The sequence below is a fragment of the Monodelphis domestica genome, chromosome 7 (genome assembly GCF_027887165.1).
Source record: "Monodelphis domestica isolate mMonDom1 chromosome 7, mMonDom1.pri, whole genome shotgun sequence".
NCBI lineage: Eukaryota > Metazoa > Chordata > Mammalia > Didelphimorphia > Didelphidae > Monodelphis > Monodelphis domestica.
Window position 1 is genome coordinate 271,198,167 of NC_077233.1, and position 18,033 is coordinate 271,216,199.

At 34.6% G+C, this 18,033-nt stretch overlaps 1 protein-coding gene across 1 annotated transcript in view; it reads right to left on the bottom strand.

Annotated features, from left to right (window-relative positions):
• Nucleotides 1-18,033, bottom strand: part of LRRC2 (leucine rich repeat containing 2) — a 215,077-nt gene that overhangs the window by 57,421 nt on the left and 139,623 nt on the right. Inside the window, exon 5 of the mRNA XM_001369142.5 lies at nt 8,655-8,791. Coding sequence (XP_001369179.4) covers nt 8,655-8,791 — 137 coding nt within the window. The remainder of the gene's footprint in view (nt 1-8,654; nt 8,792-18,033) is intronic.

Below are 18,033 nucleotides of genomic sequence, written 5' to 3' on the forward strand. Positions count from 1 at the left end.
CTGCCTTCACAATCCCATCTCTTTTCCCCAAGACATCTGCCTCTGTACCCCTTTCGCTATTTATCTCTGCACTTTCTATACTGTTTGCTCCCATGCCTTCTGGGATTATTAAAATGTAATTTATTCCAGCTTCATTTCCTACTTTCATGAAATGTCATCATTCTCAGCAAGTACCCAAAGAACTCTCATTTTATAATTATATAAATTAATTAATTATTAGTTGAATTATAGATCAGCAATTCTTCTGCTACTTTCACCTAAGACTATAAGGAATTAAGTCACTTCTCAGGGACAAGCAGCTAGGATATGTCAGAGTAAGGGGCTGAAGCTCAATTTTTTGGAAGCTGAGATCAGCTCTCTATCATTTCCTATCTCAGTGGTGGAAAAATATGGAGATCACTACATTTCATTTCTCTGTTTGCATGCAATATTTCATGACATACATATGTATTTTTTAAAAAAGCAGGGAAAGGGGAAAGCCTCATAGATTAGAGTAATAACATTTCTGATTTTCTTTTAAACAATGAAAGACTGAAGTGATTCTGTTGCTTAGGAAATATTTCTCTTACTTGCTCTATCGTCACTCAAAATTGTCATTATAAAAATATTATTTCACGTCAATAAAAAGAATACTAGTTCAGATACAGAATATTCATGCAGATCTGTTAGGTAACAGTAAGTAAAATAAAACAATTTAAGTTTATTTCTTAGATAAATTAGCTATACATTATAATTCTTTGTTCAGTTGTTTTTCCATTGTGTCCTACTCTTTGTGAAACCATTTGTGGTTTTGTTGGCAAAGATACTGGATTGAAGTGCCATTTCCTTTTCCAGCTTTTTTTACAATGCAGCATAATACTTATACTCAACAGTAAATAGGGGCTTTCAAAATATTTAACAGGATAAATGTAACACTTCAGTGTTTCTCCAACCCTAAACTTCTGTTCCAAGAATCCTGTTTTTTTAAAATGACTTCTATTGTGAAATTAGAGATGCATTTCTATGAAGATTACTGAGTTTGCTCCTTTTCATCATCTCAAAGCATCAAGATATGCATTATATAAAAGAACAGCATCATCACCAAAAAAAGAGAGGGAGAGAGAGAGAAAAGAATACTAACAGTTGAAACATCTACTGAATAACCAGAAGAGAGACAGAACAATGAAGTAAATCAAAAAATGTTCTATATTGCCAGGAAGAAAAGATATGATATAAAATAACAAGAATAGAAATCTCCAAACAAATGCTGTCATAACTACATCTGTATTGTGAGAATGAAAACTGGAATAAATGCAAGAAGCCTCAAAGTAGCTGAGAAGCATAATAAAAGAAATAAGGAACTATTAAAGAGGTTCCAAAAAAAAAAGAATCCATGAGAAGGGAAGGGAATAAGCACTTACATAGTGCCAACCATATCCCAGGCACTATGCCAGGTGCATTTAACACATATTATCTCATTGGATCCCCACAACAAATCTTGGAGGTAAATAATATTTGTATCCTCCTTGACAATGAGGAAACTGAGGCAAACTGAGGTTTTTGTGACTTTCTTATGGTCATACAAGTAGTAAGTGCTTGAAGTCCAATTTTAACTCAGATCTTCCAGAACTCAAAGCTCTTTTGACTATGTCACCAGGTGCCTAATAGTTTAGAAGAAAAAAGTTAAAAATTTTAATATGTTGAACACGTTTAAAAAAAGGGCAAATGTAAAATGTAATAATGCTGGATGTTAGAGAAGTGATCAAAGGAAGAAAAATCAAAAGAACATTTGAGATCTTTGCAAGCCAAAGCAATTACCTTTAAAGAGAAACTTCATTAAGACAATCTGAAAATAAAAGAAGATTTATCTTTTGACCCAAGTAAATAATCTCAAAGTGTGGAGGGGGTCATCCTTTGTGTCAGTGCAGGGAGTGAACCCCAGAAATAAAAGCAGATCTTTTGAAAATATTGAAGATGTAAAACCTCACTGATTTAGCTAATTTCAGAGAAAGTATTGTTATTTGTGTTGTTATAAAATTTACTATCATAAAACAAAAAGTGGTAATACCATATTTTAGACTTGCATGTAAGAAAGTTTCTCAAAAGTATTGGAAGCTGAGCGCAAAATAGATTGATAGAACCTATAGAAGAACTCCATCAGCATGGAACCTAAAGTTAAAGTCATCCAGAGATGTAATCATAAAGTCCTATAACTTCATCACTAAATACTGACATTTGCAAACATCAGGAGAAGGTCCATCACACATGGAAGAAAAGCAGTATGAATTGTTCAAAACTATTTTGTTGACCACAAATAAAAAAGAAATAATGGCATAGGATATAGTAAAAAGGAAAGAAAATTCATCTGTAATCCAAAGGAAGGTATTCTGCAAATGTTTTTCAATTTACCTTTTTCATGTTTCTCACTATCTTGTATTGGGAAGTTATTTTGAGTAAATATTTAAAGAGTAAAATTTACTTTTACTTTACTCTTGCCAAAAGTAAAAATTTACTTTTTTTCCTTATTAAATGTCACTTTAGCCAATTTAGCTAATGGGTCAAATGAGATGTTTTAAAATATATTTTTAGATTGTAACTTATAAGTCATTCAGGAAAAAATCATATTATTTTAGAAATTTTACTAGACTTTAAATTGGTTTTAAACTTTCTCAACATTTCTAGCTAATTCTTTTTTATAAAGCTTCATCATAAGTATAAGGTTTATTTGTTTGCTTGTTTTCCCCAACACTAGAATTTACTGGACTCCTTCCAGGGAATAAATAAGGTAACCTAATATCACATAAAATTAAAGAATTTAATTTGCTATCATGGAAAGAATTGAGTTTTGTAGTCAGATAATATAGATGTGAATGCTGCTATGTATAACCTCTGTGACTTTAGAAAAATTATTTAACCTCTCTGGACTTTGGTTCATTAATCTATAAAGTGAGTGGGTTGGACTGGATAGTCTTTACCAATTTATTTGGGCCTGTCTTTTCTTGGAAATTGATGCCACAATAGCTAGTTATCTATCAATTTAATAATGTTCAGCAATAATGAGTGCATGAGCAGACTACTTTTTCCAACCTGATAGTCTGTAATTGTTATTTTAACTGATAATTGGTGTCATAAATGTTGTTAGAAGGTTTCAAAAATTTGATGAACTTGGGAAAAATACAAAGTAACTTGAAAAATTCAAACACAGTAAGGAAGCTCATCTCCCCACGTGATATTGTACATCCTGACTTTGCCACCTTGCTAGGATTTTCCTGATGCCATTATAATAAAAATAAAATCATGTAATGCCCAATTTCTCAAAATAGTAAATTACATGAAAATTAGATTTAAAGAGGTGTTGAGAAAAATTATTTTAGGGCAGAGTATAAACATTTCCTTTCTTTTTAAATGTACAAGTTGAAGCACCATGAAATGTGCAAGATGACAGTAATTTTAAGTTACTCTGACACAAATTCTTTTAGTTTAGGAATAATAAGATATATCCCTTCATGTTAAGTGAACATCTAGTAAATATTAAGCCAATAAATACCTTTATAGAATTTGACTTGACATGTTCATTTACTACTCTCTACCAGGAAATAGAATAACTTTCTAATTCATTCATCACAGAAAAAGTTATTGTGCAGCAAGGCCTCTCACGATTCTATAAAGAGATGGCATTGAGTCCATGCAATTTGCTAATCAATCGAATCAACTGCAGGTGTGTAAAAAACATAACTTTCAATAGGTGTGTTTAACCTAGAGAAGAGAAGGCTGAGAATGGGGAAAGGTAGGTTGTTGTGTGAAAGAAAAATTAGATTTGTTTTGTTTGGTTCCAAATAGTAAAATTAGAAGCAAAACAGCAAAGAGACACATTTTGGATTGACAGCAGGAAAATATTTCTAGCAATTAGAGCTATCTAAAAACAGAATGAGCCACCTTGAGAGATGTTATGTTCTCAGTAATCAAGGATTTCAAGTAGCAACTTGATGACTCCCCATTGAACATTATTATAGTGGAGATTCTTTTTTTGAGTTGGAACTATATTAGATGGCGACAGAGCTTACTTTTAACTAAAAATTCTGTGAATTTAATATTAGACATGAAGTAAAGTTAATATTTCAATTATTCCTTTTTGAGTTATGCATTTTAACTTATTCATTTCAAATAATTTTAAATCATCTTTCCTAATTTTTCTTTAAACACATAATTTCTTATAGTTTTAAAAAACAGGGTATTAAATAATTTTATTTTAAGTATCTAGGCATTGAAGCAAAATCAGAAAAATAATCTCATTGTCCTTTCCTTATCATTAGAGAGTTTTAATTTCTTTCTACTAATTTAGATTGAAAGAATGCACAGATCACCCCCTGAAAAAGAAAAAAAAAATAACAGCCCAGTATTGCAAGCACCAAGTGGTTAAATTTTTCAGTTAAAATCAGAAACAAGAAGTTCTGCAAGACATTGGGAGAACGACCTTCAAATACAAAGGAAAGGGCATTCAAAGAACCCAAGACTATTCTGCACCCACTAGAAAAAGGAGGAGGAAATGGAATAATATGTTCCAAGGATCAATGGAGCTCAGGGTGACCTATCCTGCAAATCTGAGCTTAACCATGCAGGACAAAAGATGGACATTCAATAATAAAGAAGAGTTTGAAATATTTTTAGAAAGAAAACCAGGACTAAAGAGATTATTTGCCTCTCAAACACCCCAAACAATAGAAATGCAGGAGGAAGAAATAAATGCAGCAGGCAAGGGCAGTAACAGGGAGACCAGTTAGACTTTTTTTCTAAATGTAGTGAAGAAGTCAGATGAAGGCAGAAATCTGGTAGAGGTAACACTAAAGAGGCAGACAGGTTATTATGAACAAAAGTTGGTGACACTGCAAATCTCCAGATCACCACTTCTGTTAGGGGACTACATTACAGTGTGAGAGGGCACAGAAAAGAGGGCTAGGGAATCTGGAGGATAGAGAAGGATGAAGGATGCACTGGGGGCGGGGGGTCAAGAGTTGACAATGAAGGGAAGGTGATTTAATCTCAGAAAGAAAAACAGACAGCAGAGTGAGTGAGAAGGAGGGGGCAAAGATTAAAAAGAAGGAAAAGAAAGAGATCTTGCATTGGAGGTGGAAGGAGGGTTCCACTGTAGTATCCTCTTATGAGTGAACAGAGATGGTCAGGGAATAAGGATAAGAAACTTACTCTGGATGAAGCCTGGGGGTTTGGGTGCTTAGTCTACTTGTCTTGGAAGTTGGAAGAGGGGGAATTGGAACCTTTGGTGACAACCAGAACCTGGAGGAGTAGGGGAACATAGAAGCAGGGAGATATTTCCAGGCAAATGTAGAAAAAAGGATTAACCAGAGGATATAGATTCATGGTGAGCTATTGTACAATCAGGAATATGGTAGGGGAGAATCCTACCAGGGAGCATTTATCCTTTTTGGAGACAGTAACTGGCATTCTTTTGGAATGGCACAATGGAAAAGGGCACTCCATGAGGCAAGCCCTAGTGGGCAATGGTGATGTCTTCTGGGTTGCACAAATCCAGAGATATCTCCAGCCCAGATACCCTAACAGAATACTTGTGCCTAGCCTGTGGAAGAACCTTCCAAACTCATACTAGACTAATTAACCAAAGTCTCTGACTCCAATATCGTTATAACACTGATCTTTTTCAAAAACAAAGGACAAACAACAATTGGGCAGGGACAGAAAATGCTGGGAGGGGAGAACCTAGAATGGATACCTTGAAAACTTTGCTAGCAAGAAAAATAAAGAGAAAAAAGACAAAATAATTATAGAATTCATGATTCAGAGCATGAGGATGTAGAGTAAATAGAAAGAAAAGATGGATAAGCAAGAGAACGAAAGAAATGTGTTTTGAAAAGGGCTGCAAACATTAAAATTTAAAACTAAGAAATAGAACCAGCCAAAGAAGAAAGGAAGGAGGGAATTTCAAATGAGAAGAGGAAATCAGAGGTGAGGGAAAGAGAATGGAACAGAGACACTCTAAAAAAGATTAAAGAAACACAAGACTGTGCTTACATAAGAAGAAATTTGAAATTGAAAAGTTGCTGCACAAACAATATTTATAATTCCAAGATAAGAGAGTAAGTGTTCAAATAGGGAAAAATTGGTTTCAAATTTTTTATGATTATGGTCTCATATCTAAGATATGAAAACTATATATATATATGATATACATGACATATATGTATACACATTCATATATATAAAGTAATAGCCATTCCTTAATAGATAAATGTTGAAAGGATGTAAAAAGACAATTCTCAAAAACTGCAGAGTATTCACAGCTACCAAAAAATGCTCCAAATCATTAAGAATAAGACACATGCAAATCAAAACAAGGAAGGGGGCTCACCTAACACTTTCTAAAGTGTCAAATTTCCAAAAATGACAAAAAAATGGCAAGTGTCAGAGGTAACACTGGTGAAAAGGGAGGGACACAAATACATTATTGGTGGAGCTGTTAAATGGTATAATCATTTTGTAAAACAATTTGGAATATGAAAAGAAAGTGATTAAAATGTTTATGTCCTTTGAAACAAAGACTCCATTACTGAGTTTGTACTCCAAGGAAGCAACTGATATGAAAAATAGTCCTCATATACTATAAAATACATAGAAATTTTGCAATAGTTAAAAATCTGAAACAAAATAAATAACCATCAATTGGGTGATGGCGAACCAAATTATAAGATATTATTTAGCTATAAGAAATAAAAATAAATGATGAGTACCTAAAAGCCTGGAAAAACTATATGAATTAATGCAGAGTGAAATACAGAGCCAAGTAAATAATATAAATGGTAATTACAATCAAGTAAATAGAAAGAACACACACCAAAAACTCAAAAGTAAATATAATTTATAACATTCAAATGGGAGTCAAATGAAAAGATATAAGAATATATCCCTAATCTACCCTTTCATGTAGATAGGAGGTCTACCAGTATTACACACATTTCATATGCTATAAGACTTCCTCAATGTATTGATCAGTTATGTTGACTTTTTTCTCTTTTTTCTCATATGACACAACCCTCTGGGAGGGGAAGGATACTATGATGATGAAAGTAACAGAAAATATCAATAAAATTTTATTTTTAAAAATCAATAAAATATATTGGAAAGCAGTTAGGTGGTATGGAGGATAAAGTGCTAGGTCTGCAGTCAAGAAGATCAAATTTAAATATGGACTCATATTTACTAGCTGTGTGACCCTGGGAAAGTTCTTTTAAAAAAACAAACAAACAAAAACTACTGTCTCCATTTTCCTCAACTCTAAAATGGGAATAATTGAAGGTCTTGTGAGGCTGAAGTGAGATAGTATTTTTAGTACAGTTCCTGGCACATTACAGCTATATAAATGCTTTTCTCCTCCTCCTTCCCATAACAGCGAAACCACTATAAAATTAGTGAGTAAATAGTTATGAAAAACATGCATTGCATGGCAAGCACAAAGTGCAATGGAAATATTAAATTTGAAGAAGTTGTTAGACATCATTCTATTGAATTCTGCATACGGTCCAAATCCCTTGTCAAACCTGTTTTAGGATGCAGGCAAACTTCACCTTATTTGAAAGGGTTACATTCTAATTTTACTGTGGTTTTGTTCTTAGAAAAATGGATGTGGAGACAGTGATAAGGCAGTAGATAATAGGTTCAGAGAGATTAATTGGGTGACTATAATTCAGTCTAAAGTTTCCAACTGTATTACAAAGGTTTATGAGATCATCAGAACTCTTGGAACTGAATTATATCTTCAATAATCAGTCTCTCTTCTTTCTCCATTCCCCTTTTTATCACATGTAGAAAATGCATGTTTTTGAGACCATAAAATAATTTATTGAGGACATGTAAAGGAAATCATTTAGGATTTTTATACAAGACAGGTTAAGGGGAAATTATAATAGCATTAAACTAGAAAGGATAAAAATTACGGAGACTTGAGGGTCAATTTCCTGCTAAGCAGTTCTTTTATCAAAGGCAAAAAGAGGGCAACCAGCCTATCATGAAGCATAATATATCCAGAGTGGGAAGGGATCTGAGAGGTTATCTAGTCCAAACTCTTCATTTTACAGATGGGGAAACTGAGGTCTATAGATTAGTTAATAAGTTAATAATAATAGTTAATAAGAGATTCACTCTCAAAATCATATAGTAAACTAAATCTTGTCTCCTGACTCTAGGGACAATAGTCACAAAGATCAAACCTCAAACACACACACACACACTTTTTTTTTTTACTTAATCACTTTTTTTATTAATTACTTAATCATCAAAACTTTGCAGAATCATATCTGACAATCCTTGGCAATCCCTCCATTTTGACTTCCAAATCTCCCTGGTGCAGAATTTCTCCCTGGCAAGTGAGTGCTTTCCCCAGATTTTACAACCTTTAGATCTCAACTGTCCAGTCATTCCCATATCATCAGTGAAATTTGGATTTCTACTTATTTCCAGCCTATCAGTCTAGCTATAGGCAAGATGTGACACTCTGCTACACACCTGGCTAAAATATATGAAGGCTTTGATCTATTAAAATAGTTTGGCTTATAAAAATCCCTCCCTATACTTCATGTCAAATAAAATGAACTAGTTCCATAACTCAGATAAAAATAAACCTTCACATAGAAATGGATATATCTTACTTCGAATGGGAGCTCCGTTAATTCTAGATTTCCAGCCAAATCCAGTTTCTCCAGATTTTCACAGTCTCCTAATTCTGGAGGAATCGTCTTCAGATGGTTGAAACTCACATTGAGTTCTTTCAGGTTCTTCAAATCACCTATTGCCATAAAATGTTTGCCATCAGTTGAACAGGTGTCATTTGAAAGAAACAAAATCGTTTATGAAATATTTGTTTTCAAATATTTGTCATAGTATCTCTGTAAGAGTTAAAATCCAACAGTCTTATCAGCAAATAAATGTGACTGCATTTTTCTTCTTCGTCATAAATTAGTTGTTTTTGCATTAATTCATGTTATTGGCCTTAATTATCTTCCCAATGAGATTATATGAACTTTCAAGGTAAGGGACAGGCTTTATACTTGTCTTGAATTCCCCCCTCAGTTTCAAGCACAATGTTAGTCGCACAGTAAACCCTAGAAGTATATCTAGAATGAGGCAAATGAAACTTTGTTCCAAGACGCCAACATTTAGAAGATACAAAAAATTTAAAAATACGTGAAAAGGTTCTGTAGTTTTAAAATGGCTACATTTATAAATTGTCCGCACAACACTCTTTAGAAGCATAGAAGCAATTGAATTTAAGACCTAGTTAGCAAGAAAAATTAGTTCAAATACGAAGCTATCAGACAGTCCCATTGTTAATAAGATCCATGTATGGGCCTATAATAACTAATTACCTCTCTAGCTCATGTGAATTTGCTTTAATTACTTCTTGAATTATTTTCACCTCATATATTGCGAAATTGATTTGAGAGAATGTCTTCTGCTACTTATTTTGAGGATGCTATTTGTTCCAGCTATCGAAACCGCTAAACATTCAGAAAATGTCTATTGGATTGAACTGAATTTAAAAAAGAAAAATAAGCAATTGCATTCACTTCACTCAATTGATTTTGTTTAGAAACATGAAGTCTTATTTTGATGTAATGGCTTCAGATTCTGGAAACCCTGTATTCAAATCTTGCCTCTGACACAGATTAGCTGTATGACACTAGACAAGTCTCTTAACTTCTCAGCAATTCCTGCCACAATCTGAGGCAATCCAATGGCAAAGCAGGTTCCCTTCTACATTGGTTGACAGCAACATTTCGTTGCTGTTGTTTTCAATTATTATGTACTTTGAGAGAAAGAGAGACAGAGAGACAGAGAGACAGAGATTGGCTACAGATATACTAGGTGTCCCAAAAGTCTTAGTACAGTGTTAAGTTTTAGTAGAAATTTTGGGACAACTTGAATCGGGATCATATCATTCCCCACAAAAGTCTGATCTATATTTTCTCTGTAGGTATAAGGTGCACACATTACGAAAGTCAAAATTCAGCAATTCTTATTTAGAAATATAAGCATTAGGATGTAGATGCTGAGGAAAATGAAAAGGGTCCCTGCTCCCAGGGAGCTTCCAGTCTAGGAGAGGGATGTCTCATCTATAGATAACTAAGAATCTACTAAGCTGCATAAAGAGGGTCTTTAAAGCATTACCAAAAGGGGCACTAAGAGGAAATCTCATTTCTTTGTCCAGTTCACTTTTCATCCCATGTTCAGAACTTCACTGAAACTAGTGGGAGTTAAAATTTACAGTTAGTTAACTTCGCGTTCCTGCAATATTTATGGGTTTTCCAGGGACCTGTGAACTTTGAGATTTTTACAAATGTTCTCATTGCCATAAAGAGAAAAAACAAACTGCCTCACCAGGTTATTATGTATACTCAGCAGAATTTTAAGGAAATTTTACAAGGAAATATGCATTCTAGTTCAGCATTAGATAAATATTCATAGACCTATTTTCAAAGTCATCTCCTTGGCTCTAAATGCATCCACAAGCAACAAGGGTATCCAACTCTAAAAAAACTACAGCAGTGGACAAAATAACTGGGACAAAGCATAATCATTCAACTCTTGACATATCATGAAGCTTACAATTTTTATAACTTTAAAATATTTTTAATATGCAATATTGTAGTTGGTGGCATGGTGGACAGATCATTGGGACTGAAGTTAGGAAAATCCAAATTCAAATCCAGCCTCAGATACTTAACTAGCTAGGTGCTCCTAGGCAAGTCATTTAACCTCGATCTGCCTTAGTTTCTTCACCTATACTATGAGGATTGCAGTAATACCTACCTTACAGGACTGTTGTGAAGATGAAATGAGATCATATCTGTAAATCAATTTTGCATAATGCCTGGTACATAGTAGACACTTAATAAAATAATTGTTCCCTTTTGCCCTTCTGATATATTTTAAAATGGATTTACATGATTTTGGTATGAGAAAGGAATTGCAATATTTTATATATTCTTTTATTCTTCATCATCAAATCATATATTGTTAACATATTTTTGTCATATATCTTTTTTTTTAAAACCCTTACCTTCCGTCTTGCAGTCAATACTGTGTATTGGCTCCAAGGCAGAAGAGTGGTAAGGGCTAGGCAATGGGGGTCAAGTGACTTGCCCAGGGTCACACAGCTGAGAAGTGTCTGAGGTCAGATTTGAACCTAGGACCTCCCATCTCTAGGCCTGGCTCTCAATCCACTGAGCTACCCAGCTGCCCCCTGTCATATATCTTTAAGAGAATCTAACCTTGATTTCCATATATAGAACTTAATTGGATGTAAATCATGTAAATTCTAAGACCAATGAAGCATCTTTTTTTCTCCTTCTCTTAAATAAATTTCTTAATCTTTCATGGTAGAGCTTTCTATTATTTTTGTATCCCACTCTGGTTTCTTCTGGTCAAGGTAAAATATTCTGTGTTAGCCCATTATTAATAGAAGAGCACAGCTCTGATCATTGCTGTCACAAGGTGAAGCCATAACAAAATTAAGTGAAATCCCATTGGGTGGGGACTCTCAGTATTTTCTCAGCTCCTCAGCTTTCTCTCTCCTTTATTTCAGGGTCTGGAGGATGGCATCAGACTCCTCTTAAAGCTTTCCTTTACAGAGGATTTGGATCAGAACTTCCCAGGTAATCCTCCACCTTCCATCAGTAGGTCTACCTAGTTTGGATTCCACAGAACAATCTGGCCCTCTGCACTTGGTACTCCCTCCTGATCACCCCCCCCCAACATACATACACATACATTTTTGGATTCCTTTTGTGTGTTGTCTTCTCCCATTAGACTGTAATCTCGTCAAAAGCAGAAACTATTTTTCTTTTTCTTATTTATAACCTGAGCACTTAAAACCAGCACCTGACACATAGTAACTACTTAATAATTACTTTTTAAAATTGTATTGTATTGTACTATACATATTGTAATTCATATTGTAATTGTTGGTTGTCTCAAATAATTCACACGACACCCTAACAGTATTTCTTTATTATATATGTTCTGAGAAGCTTCATCCTATTTCCTCAGGCCATTTTCTGCTCAGAGAAGCTGTTATCATTATACTAGAAAGAGCAAATAAACTTCCAGGGTTCTTCCAGGGCATGTGAAATCTCTCAGAGAAGCCATTTCTGCTGTTTCTTGTCCTGCTGGGAAGACCATCAAGGCCAGTCTTGAAACCATATTAAAATCTTCTTTTTTGGTTAAATTGAAAATATTAAGAAATATTTTCTCCAACCTAAAACCTTTTCCAGACCTTCTACTCTTAGGGAAGTAGATAGGGCAAAGGCTGAGGTCCCAAGAGATAGATCAAAGTCAATAATCAAACTTAACTCAGTTGGATATGAGCTTTGCCTCTCTAAAGTGAATAGTGCCCTCACCCACCTTTGGGCAACATCTTCTTTTCTATTCGAGGTTAAGGTATCCAGAAGATGACAGAAAGTACTTTTTCTTTCTTGAGGTGAATGTCAAGGAAGAAATCTAGAGCTTCACCTAGTTTTCATAGATGGATGGTTATTCAGAAAAATTAAGCCCAAAGTATATTTTAACATATTATGATCCTACCTCAAATTAACCTGGGCTAGAGAGAAATCTCTGAGGTTAGGATTGGATGTCTCTCCAGTGTACACATGGCTTTGATATTGAAAAATGCTAAATTAAATGAAATTATGATTATGTCCGTCAGACTTTACCAAAAACATTTATATATATATATAGAGAGAGAGAGAGAGAGAGATTGATTGACTGATTTGACTATATATACAAACACATACATATATGTATATATACCCACATATAGATTTACAAATATTTCTTCAGCACTGCTTCAAAATAAAAGATTGTAGGAAACAATAACCAGATCTGTGAGCAAGGGTGGCAAATATTTATTCCAATATGGGAAACATGAACTATAATTCCAACAATATATATGAAACCAGGAACTTTCTATGAAGAATCTTTTATCAGTTCCCACTATTAAAAGATAATATCATTAATGGCATGTGGAATATTAATGAGAATAGAACAAATCAAGTCCATCTCTCTCTCTTTTTAACCCTAGACCTCTGCTATGCCTGCCCAGCTGAACTACACTGACTCACTGACTCCCTTCTGTCATCTGGTAGACATTTAGTAAAAATGGAGAGAAACAGATTCATATAAAATGAGGGAAAAGTGTGTGCCTGTCAACAGAGGGTAATGAAAGCCAGCAGTGCGAGGTTAAGAATGTGATGGGGTAGGATCAGATTAACTGAGTTCTTTAGGCCCAGACTCTGTAAATCTGTGTTTTGCTGAAAGTTTCATTTAGCTTAAACAGGGGAAGTAAAGGTTTAGCTCAGACTCTGTGAATATTTCATTCTATTTTCAGGTTTCCCCAACATATCAAGATAATTGTTTCTATTACAAGAGTAATGTGGCACAATCCATGGAGGCATTGGCTCTAATCAGAGGCTTATGTCACATTTATACCTTGCTATAAATACATGTTATATTAGGGTGGGCTGAAGATAAAGTATTTTTTTAACTTCTACCCACTCAGCAAAAGGAATAGAAAGTATTTATTCTAGGAATCCTACAAAACCAATTACCTTTTGAATTGTTTACACACATAAGGCATTTTATGTACTTTTCTCAGCAATGTTTTTAATCATTCTGGCTCTTTCTACAACTGTTGCAATTTAATATCATTACATAAGCACTTTTTTCCTGTTCTCACAATCCTTATAGGGGATAAGCTTTATTCATTTGGGGGGAACTTAATTTTCTTCCTTAATTATGACTTGGTCTTCTTTAAGGTCTACATTCTTAACTACTGCAACATCTCTGAATTTTTCTTAATATGATCTATTAGCCCCCAGAGCATTCCTTTCTCTTTTTCAAGTGATTCAGTATCTGACACTTATTCTTTCTCCCCACCCCAATCTTGGATCTATTACTTAGAAGCATCAATATATACATTTATATTTCTTCAAACATTATAACCTCCTCAAATTCCATGAGGAACTTCTAGATTCTTATCTCTACAATTCCCCTTTCTAATCATATTTTCTTATGCGTTTATCTTTTGAAATAGTAGGTTCAAACCCTGAAAATGCTTGCTTTGATCTCTCTCTCTCTATCTCTATCTCTCTCACTCTCTCTCTCCCTCACATTCATCTTTATTTTCTTTCTATCATCGACCTAGCTTTCTCTCTCATCTATCATTTACTTTCAACTATCTAGTTTCCTATCAATCATCTTCCTCATCTATTATCTATCTATTTATGTATTATCTATTTGTCTATAGATAGAAGTCAGGAATATGGCTAATTAGGTGAAGACAATGAATTTTCACAGAAGGAAGAATTCTTTTCAGTGCTCCTTTTCTCTAACCCCCTAGCTGCCACCACTCATCTGCATATGTGACAAAATAATTTTGGAACCAAGAAAATGGGAAAAACCTAACCCCAGTGACCCTGACAATTTGCTGGAAAAGTAAACTCTGCATGAATTATTACTAAGTATAATTTCTTTCCTAGAAATTAAACAGAGAGACACATAAATTTGCTAGTCCTATCTATGCTAGAAAGCATTCTCTCATATAGGCTCAAATCCTAAAGACCAAGAATTTCAAAAATCAAAACAAGCAAGAAATAGTTTATATAGGTGTGTGTGTGTGTGTGTGTGTGTGTGTGTGTGTGTGTGCTTGTTTTTTGTCAAATGATGACTTCTCTAGTATGGGGAGGGGAGGGAAAAGAGGGATATATCTGGGAACATTAATATAATAAACAAACAAAAACTGTAGAAAGCCTTGGAGTCTAAAACTTAACTTATGACAGATTCCACTGTTTCTATAAGGAAAAGGTAAAGTACAGCTAATTACTCCAGATTAATTAAGAAGCTAGAAGTAGAGCGTAGCTCATAATATTTTTGTATACCAATGCAATAACATCAGGCAGTCAACAGGTAGTAATACCCAGCAAATACCACACTTCCAAGAGAGGGTATACATCTGGGGAAGAATATGAACAGTGTCCCAAAAGTCTTAGTGTAGTTTTAAGCTAGTAAAGATAATTAAAAACACATCAAAAATTTTGGGACATCCTGTCTATCAGGTGAAGACTATATATCCATTGAATATTTTATACCCATCAGGTATAAATGGCAGCATGATTTATATAATAGTATTACTAGAAGACATTGATGACCCAATATTATGAGAGTATGAATTGTCTCTCCTTGGCCAAATTCCCTGGCCGTACTACATGGGTTCCCTTTGTGTGTGCCCCTTCATTTGTACCATCCTGAAAGATTCTCTCCTTGGTATGCCTCTCCATAGGTGATCCATATATGTGTCCACTCTTCCCATTTGTGGTACATGGATATGTATATGTATATCTCCAATTTGCAAGAGTATCTCTCAGATTTTAGAGGAAATGTTTTATTGTTACTTTTCTTGCCTCAATAGTTGATTTGCTTTAAACAAACTATATCTACTGAGTGACTATTAAAGGTCAGCCTATAGATGAGGGATTGGACATGTGTCCTGGGTTAGACATGGGGTAGCCTTGTCTGGAGTTTCCACAATCAAGACAGGCAGGAGGATTTCATTTCCTATTGGCTTATTTCTCTGGAAACATATTCTTCATGGTCATCATGACTTCTGGCCCTTCTCCTCCCTTTTTCTAAGTGTATTATCCCTTTTCTGGTCTTTGCTCTTTCCGTCCTTCACAGAATTAATAAATTCGAACATATACTATACTCTAACCTGAAACATCCTGCATATAATCCATTCAGAACTTGCCAAATCCTCACCATGAGTTAAATCTCCAATCTACTTTAATTATCCAACTGCCAAACATCACTACAGGGAATCACACAGTCTTGCTGACTGGATCTAATACAAATTTCTGCTTTCTAATCCTACCTGTGAATCTATTGCTTCATAGGAATCCTTTAAATCTATCTGATCGACTTTCTATCAAACTTCCCACAGTAACTATTTCAAATTATTTCTTCCTTCTTTAAATCATAAACTTTTCCTCCACTCTCCTCAGCCTTAGCAACAGACTTACCTTCAACTTAATTAAGAATATCAAAGTCACTGCCATTAGCACATATCTTCTGCCTTCCACCAAGACTAAAACTCCTTCATGCTTTTTTTTTTGCTTCAAGTTCTAAGAATGAGGGTTACCTTCTTCCATAACTGTGATAATAACAACAATAACAATAGTATTTACACATAATGTTAACGTCTGCAAAGTGTTGAATGTTATCTCAATTGATACAACTAAATGAAGCAAATCCTCTTATTAATCCAATTATACAGATTAAGAAACGGGGTAAATAGAGGTTACATAACTTGTCCAGAGTCACATACCTACTATTTGAGGCCATATTAAATTAAAGGTCTTCCTGACTTCAAATTCAATATTCTATCCACCATACCACCAAGCTGTCTCGGTATCTCAATATATTTTCAATATAAAATATCTCAATGTCAAAAGCTCCTCATAGGCCTTTGATCCCATCACTTCCTATCTATCAAGTCATGTATTTCACTTCAATAACAAGTTTCTCCTCTAATTTTTATTTGTTTAATTTAATTTTTATTATCTTATTTATTTTTATCCTCTGACCTCATTCAATAAATTCCAATGACTATATAATTACCTGACCCTTTCCTACTTCTCTAGTTTTCTTACATCTTGCTCCTTCCTTATTCATACTCTTCGGTTCAGTGATGAGAGGATTTTCATTTTCTGTCCCCAATGCCTGGAATTCTCTCCCTTCTTGTGCCCATCCTTGACCTCCCTGGCTTCCTTCATTGGTGTTGTTCAGTCATTTAGTCATGTCTAGCATTTCATGACCCTGTGGACCATACTATCCTTGCTGGGTTATTTTTTAACCCTTACTTTCTGTCCTTGTCACAACTATAACATTGAAAGACACAGGCTAGGCAAATAGAGTTTAGTGACTTGCCCAGGCTCAAATAATTAGGAAGAATCTGAGGTCAAATTTGAACCCACATCCTCCCAACTTTAGGTCTAGCTCTCTATCCACTGTGCTCTCTAGCTGAAGGAATTTCCAACTAAATAAATGGTGTAGAGGGATGTGAGAATGGTACTTCTCTAGTAATTCAGTAGATGGCACAAAGATTATCTGGATGGAATGGAGTGAAGCATTGCGTAGGACGGCCAGATATAGAAGACCATATGAATACACCCCCTACCAGAAGAGCAAAGACTCTAGTCTAATGTTCCAAAAATAAAAGGATTACGGATTGTCAGGAGGATTCAGCAGCAACAGAACCAAAAAGATCCAATGATATAGGAGCAGTTTTGTTGTTGTTATTGTCATTTTTCAGTCATGTCTAACTCTTCCTAACACCATTTGGTTTTCTTGGCAAGGATACTGGAGTGGTTGGCCATTTCCATCTCAAACTCATTTTAAAGATGAGGAAAATGACACAACTAAGGTTGAGTGGCTTGCCCAGGGTCACACATCTAGTAAATACCTGAGGTTGGATTTGAACTCTGGTCTTCCTGACACTAAGCCCAGCACTTTTTCCATTGTTCCATCTAATGGTAGGAGCCAGAAAAGAGGCTAGCAAGAAAATCGAATTATTCTCTTAGGCAAGTGCTCAGAGACCTTGGTGACCAATAAATTTCTGGAAGGATTATCCTAAAATTGTTTTCTTTCAAGTTCTTTGAATTATACTTGCTTAGAAGAAGCATAATATGACTACATTGACTAAGCCATGACCAGTTCATGCAAAGAAGTAAAGGCTTGCTGTTCTAAGCCATGGCATTATGACCTTGGGGAAAAATCATTAGGCAAAGAATTAAGGGACCAGAATTCTGGCCCTACCTCAATTCTTAAATAACTCTATGACTTTAGCTAAAGGAATTCTTCTCTTGGTGCTTCAATTTCTTCAGTCAAAAAATGAGGATAATAATGTTTGCCCTCCTTCCTTCAGGAAACAAAATAAGATAATAGATGTGAAAGTGCATTAAAAATTAAAAGGCTGCT